General features: G+C 51.1%; 1 protein-coding gene across 1 annotated transcript; it reads left to right on the forward strand.

The window, feature by feature from the left end:
* The first annotated feature begins 268 nt into the window (after positions 1 to 268).
* Positions 269 to 5,529, forward strand: SLC16A8 (solute carrier family 16 member 8). Its single transcript, XM_042890295.1, has 5 exons — positions 269 to 348; positions 887 to 1,191; positions 1,666 to 1,809; positions 2,298 to 3,161; positions 5,138 to 5,529. Exons 2-5 carry the CDS (start codon positions 963 to 965, stop codon positions 5,527 to 5,529), a joined length of 1,629 nt encoding a protein of 542 aa, XP_042746229.1. The 5' UTR covers positions 269 to 348; positions 887 to 962.
* Positions 5,530 to 6,195: the final 666 nt, after the last annotated feature.

Here is a 6,195-nt window from a genome sequence, read left to right on the forward strand (position 1 = left end):
GAATACCACCAGAAAGGGGTGAGGAGAAGGTATGTGTGTTTGTAGAGTGTGTAATTAACTTTTTCATGCTAGCAATGAGTCTTTTCTTTTTTTTGCAGGCTGGTCTCAATTCATGCCTCTGCCCATTGACACAGTCCCTGAGAGTTATTAGGGTATTGCCACCTGCAAGAGCTGCCTCAGTCCTCCCCTTTTTTGTGGCTGATGGGGTCCTGAAGGTTGGGACTGCTGTGCTGCAGTGTACTGTGGCTGTGGCAGACACTGGGTGCTGGCATAAACAAACCCCAGGAGGAGGAAGGAGGGAGACCACTGGGGTGGCTGATGACTCTTAATCCACCTTAACTTCTGCAGGTTAGCCTTGGTCAGATGCCTGATTAAAGCCATCAGCCAAGACCATTTGGTGTCATTTTGTGTGCTGACACCTTCTGATACTACTGGGGAGTAGCAAATCAAAGATCAGTGATAACTTTGCATGCAGGTGTGAAAATAAGCTCTGATGCTGAAGAAACTGAGGTAGTGCTTGGTGTTGGAAGGGGTATGGCAGAAACTCAGTACCTAGGGGAGAAATGAGAAATACATTCTTACAGCAGCCAACTGGAGCAAAATTCTTGTGCAGCTTAGGAGTCCTGAGAGCAACTCACAAGACATATCCTCTAATTCCCTCCTTCTCCCCCCCTTTGACTTTGTTGTGGCCCCTCTGGATAGGTATGGAGCCCTAATCTCTCTGGCACGCAAATAACCACTGCCACAGGTTTGCCATGCTCTCAACCTTCACCCATTTTCCAGGTGTGGTCTCTTGTAGCAGGGAAAGGAACATGAGGGCTGTATACGGAGGACATGGAGGGAGACCTTGTAGTAAATGTTTGCCTGCTATGCTTTTCTCTTGCAGAATCTGCAGATCTCTTGCTGTCTCCCTGTGTCACCCTACCTCCTCCCGGCCTGCCTTTCCCCACCCAGGCTAGACAATGGGGAGAGCTGACCCAGAGGAAGGGCAGCTCCCAGCTCCTGTGAAGCCCCCAGATGGTGGCTGGGGCTGGATCGTTCTCTTTGGCTGCTTTGTGATCACTGGCTTCTCCTATGCCTTCCCGAAAGCTGTCAGTGTCTACTTCAAGGAGCTCATGAAAGATTTCCATGTGGGCTACAGTGACACGGCCTGGATCTCGTCTATCATGCTGGCCATGCTCTATGGAACAGGTGATGCTTGGATATAACTCTCCCTACCCAACCTGTGCCTCCTCTGCCCTTACAGAGTTCCAAACCATGTCCCTATGAGCACACTCAATGGCCTCATCAGGAACCAGTGTGCTGAAGACAGTTCTCTTGCTGCATTCATCTAGATGTGTGGTACACTTCATGTCTCTATCATCTCCTTTGCCCCAGGAGATCTCTGGGGTCACCCTGCTGTCCATGATGTTTGCTGAAGCACCAAGTCCTTTATTGTTCCCAGAGAACAGGGAGCTGAAAGCAGGGCATGGCAAAGATCTCCACACCAGGACTTCCATCCCTTGGCCAGGGCCAGGGACTGTGTAGCTAAACAGCCAAGCAGTAATCTCTGCCGTTAGAGTTTCATCTTCCCCAGTGTCCTGTTTGGGCACACTGCCCCTTCCCACATGTCCTGTCTATCTTCTCCTTCTGAAATCCTACTCTATCTTCTCTGCTTCCTCCCAGGACCAGTATGCAGCATCATGGTGAACCAGTTTGGCTGCCGGCCTGTGATGCTCATTGGAGGTCTGCTAGCTTCCTCTGGGATGATTCTGGCATCTTTTACCACCAACATCATTGAGCTTTATCTGACAGCTGGTGTGCTGACAGGTGAGAACCCCAGGAATAGGGGGGCACACCGATGGAAGAGCCAAGAGTGCACTGTATCGCCCTTTAGCATTGCCATGTCTGGCATCAGGTCACCTCTCAAACTATTTACACGTGCTCACAGGAGGCATCTAGTCTTGAATGTTGCACTGTAGGAGGTTTATCTGCTGAATGTAAACAGTCAGGAGAGAGGGACAGAAGAAAGGCAATCAAAGCCCAGTGATCACGGCAGTCGGAGTGGCAAGAATATATAGTGGTATTGGGACAAAGATCCTGTTTAAGGCAGAGATCATGTCTACATGTGGTCACAGATATTAGATTCAAATACAGTTCCAATAGACAGGCTGTTAGCCCATCTTTTCCAGTGGAGAAGAGGCTTGTGGGGAAGGACTTCAGGACTAGGGCAGTTTAGGGTGGGTTTTTGCTTGTTGTAAGACATGTCTCACCTCCTTGCACTCCGTCCCTCTCTCCCGGCTCTCACCCTCTCATAGGTCTGGGTATGGCGTTGAACTTCCAGCCCTCACTGATCATGCTGGGCACCTACTTTGACAAACGTCGGCCTCTTGCCAATGGACTGGCTGCTGCCGGGAGCCCTGTCTTCCTTTCCTCCCTCTCTCCATTGGGGCAAGTGCTGCTGGAGAAGTTTGGTTGGCGAGGAGGGTTCCTCATCATGGGGGGCCTTCTACTCAACTGCTGCACTTGTGGGGCAGTCATGAGACCCCTGGATACAGGCATGAAGAGGAAAATGGAGAAAGTTCAGGACAAATATGAAGCCAAGGAGATGCTGCCCATGGGAGGCAAGTCAGAGGAGGGCATCAGCACCACTGATGGAACCAAGAAAGCCAAGAAAGCCAAAAAGAAGCCCAAGAAAGGAAAGAAGCTGTTGGATTTCAGCATCTTTTCCAACCGAGGCTTCATCATTTACACTATCTCAAAGTTCATCCTGGTCTTGGGTCTCTTCGTGCCCCCCATCTTGCTGGTCAACTACGCCAAGGACACAGGAGTACCAGACACAGAGGCCGCATTCTTGCTCTCCATCATCGGTTTCATCGACATCTTTGCCCGGCCAGCGTGTGGCATGGTGGCAGGCTTGAAGTGGGTCCGCCCTCACGTGGCATACCTGTTCAGCTTCTCTATGCTCTTCAACGGCTTGACAGACATCTGCAGTGCCAGGGCTAGCAATTACACGGGGCTGGTCATCTTCTGTGTCTTTTTCGGCATTTCTTACGGCATGGTAGGGGCTCTGCAGTTCGAGGTGCTGATGGCCATCGTTGGCTCCCAGAAGTTCTCCAGTGCCATCGGGCTGGTCCTACTTATCGAGGCTTTTGCTGTGCTCATTGGTCCACCCTCTGCAGGTAGGTCTTGTGCTGCAAAATGCAGGTGGTTAGTTTTGCTGCCATCCCACAGTATTGTTGGTATTGGATGTGGTCACAGTCCTTGAATAAAGGCCTCACTTCTCAATTTCAAAGTTCCCCTGAAAGCTCTCTGAAGTGAGAGCTCCTGGTCTGCCTTCATGCACTGCAGCTGAGCCAGGGAAGAAAATGGTAAGTGATATTTCCTTCTGCTTTCCTGAGAGATCTCAGCAATGGCAGGCATACAGAATGGCACGACATCTAGAGTCCCTCAGTCCTCATCGGTGACACTTCTCCCTCTTTCATGCTGGGATCCATGTTTCTGTCTTCACTGTGAACGCTGCATCAAATCATGTTGTGGTTAGGGTCAGGCACATTTTGCAAGCAATCCCGTGAGAGTCTTCAGGGGGACAAGATTATTTCAAATTCTCCTTGATGTCTGTGGCATTTTGATTGATGCTGTGAATGGTGATTTCAACTTGCATTAGCCCCAGCCCAAGGTACCAGCATGTTGGTGTCAATCAAGGCTGCCAAAACGGTCTGTATAGCCACATGAAGCATTTGCTGTTACAGTGTTTTCCATGCTGGCCTGCCCTCTTACATGTTATTTGACAGAGTTTAAGGTCAAATGGTTTCTTGTATAGAACAGGGTGTAGGAGACTACTGTGGATGAAATTTCTCCAGGTCAGGAAACTTCAAGAATGACGAGGGGAGTCTGAAGACACTGAGGCAGCAAAGCCAGGACACACAGAGCAGGTAGTGGAGGCTGTATCTTCAAGGCCACCACCCCACACATCAGTCAGTGGTCAAACGACTGTGGGCCATCATGGGGGGTGGGACTCCCTCCTCCGTTCACCTGTGCTTTGGCACTGTGTGAGTACAAGCTGGGACAGAGATGGAGCAGGGTCACTGATGGAGCACAGTCACATGGACTGGGGGGCTCCTATTTCCCCACCCTGGAGGGACTGCTGCAAGATCTGCTTGTATATGAGCTTGAGGGTGCTTGCAAACCCCATAGCTTGGACTTGGCACAGCCGCTTGACTGAAAGAAAGGGCTTGAACAAAGTGTCTTTGTTTGGTGTAATCCTCCTGAGCTGTTTCCCCCTGTATGGGGCTGAGGGGCTCGCTGTAGGATAAGCTGCATACAATCCACACTTGCTGTCCAGTTGGGGTGAAAGGGGCACATTCACCTGCTAAGGAATTCGCTGTTTGTGAATGCAGGGCCGGTTTCATTACAGCCGGGGCCAGGGGTCACATCTGCTGGCAGGAGAATGCAGGACTGGGATGAAGCTTTTGGCCATCACAGCCCCATCTCAGCTTGGCAAATGCTATCTTACAGTGGGATTACAGTGGAACTCTCTTTCCATTGTCAGCCTTGAGACATTTGGGAGAACATAGGATTGTAGAAAGGCTAGGGTTGGAAGGGACCTCAAAGAGCACCTAGTTCCAACCCCCCTGTCATGGACAGGCTGCCAACGACTAGAGCAAGCACTAGATCAGATTGCCCAGGGCCCTATCCAATCTGGCCTTGAATGCCTCCAGGAATAAGACATCCACAGCTTCCATCCACAGCTTCTCTGGCAGTCTGTGCCAGTGCCTCAACACCTTCTCTGTGAAAGAAGAAATAGCTCTTTGGCAGAGGTGTGTGCCCTCCAAGGAAGCCTTGTCCTCAGAGGCTGATCTCATCTTGGCAAGAAGATGGCCCATCACAGCCTGACACCATGATATCAGTGCGTCAGCATTGCTTAGCCTTGTCAGAGCATGGGAAAGCACCAAACCCACACTCTTAAAGTAGTGACCTTGGTGGCACAGCATGACTCCCGGTTGCCCATCTCCTTACCCAGGATAATTTCAGATATCCAGGCTTCCTGCTCTTCCTTTCAGAAATGGGTCCCCAGGTGCTGCCCAGCGGTGCTGGTCTGTCCATCCAGGAATGCTTAGACTGAGGCTAACCTCCTTGTTTCTTCTCCAACCTCCAGGCCGCTTGGTTGACGCCCTCAAGAACTACGAGGTGATCTTCTACTTGGCAGGCTCAGAGGTGGTGCTCTCCGCTCTCTTCCTGGCCATGGCCACCTACTGCTGCCTGAACCGAGGGAAGAAGACACCTCCCCCAGAGAAAAACCCTTCGGCAGGTGGTGGGAGTGACACTGAAGAAGCCGAGTCTGATGTGCAGGAAGCCGAGGAGCATAGCAGCGATAACCACCAGCCAGCCCATGGCACTGACAAGGCCATGGTGGCAGCCAGTGAGGAGGCCAACCATGTGGAGGATGAGCAGAGTGGGGAGGGAGGCAGGTGTCCTGAGGCGGATGGGGAGGTGTTGGCACGAGCTGGCTGCAATGCTGACCAGACAGTGGAGAGGGACAGTTTTTAGCCAGGAAAGAGAAATGGGGATGTAAATTACTGGCCTGGTTTGTGTGTAACTCAGCGTGGGAGTGTAGATGGAATGTGGATTGAAAAAAAGACAAAAGCAAATGTAAGAGATAAAAGGGTGAAAGACTAAGAATAGCTGGTCCTCATGTACATATGTCCACATACCTACACAGAGATATGTCTACTTGTGTCCTGCACCATGCTGGTACAACGCAGGCTCAGTGCAGCCCAACCACCAGAATCTTCTTCCCCCTACCTCCAAACCAGCCCTGAAAAATATATTTTGAAGAGGCTGCGAAGGACTCTCCTTTTCTTTCTGCATTGTCACAATACAGAACACAATTAGAGACTCTTTGTTATCATCTCTGGTATGCTCTGGTCTGGTGTCAGTGTTTCCTTTACGCCATTCCCAGGGTCGGGAATAGCAGGATAGCACAGTCCTGAATGGCACAGCTCTTGGAAGGACCAAGGGCAGCTGCCGTACCTAGTCTGGGCTTGCCTTGCTCCTGGGACACACAAACCAGGGAGTTTGTAATAGTCATGGGAGCAGGCATGCTAGGCAAGCCGGGAATAGGTTTAAGAGATGCTGTAGCTCATAGCTATCACTGGGTCATGTCCTGCTGCAGCCAGCAGCAGCAGGAACCTCAAGCAGGAACCCCTGAGGAGG

This window comes from Lagopus leucura, unplaced genomic scaffold, assembly GCF_019238085.1.
Source record: "Lagopus leucura isolate 7727_CA_CO unplaced genomic scaffold, USGS_WTPT01 Super-Scaffold_100159, whole genome shotgun sequence".
Lineage (NCBI taxonomy): Eukaryota > Metazoa > Chordata > Aves > Galliformes > Phasianidae > Lagopus > Lagopus leucura.

Coding starts and splice junctions, on each gene's coding strand:
- SLC16A8 (XM_042890295.1), top strand. CDS start 963: ATGGGGAGAGCTGACCCAGAGGAAGGGCAGCTCCCAGCTCCTGTGAAG. Junction 1,810..2,297: donor GACAGCTGGTGTGCTGACAG/GTGAGAACCCCA, acceptor ACCCTCTCATAG/GTCTGGGTATGGCGTTGAAC. Junction 3,162..5,137: donor CATTGGTCCACCCTCTGCAG/GTAGGTCTTGTG, acceptor TCCAACCTCCAG/GCCGCTTGGTTGACGCCCTC.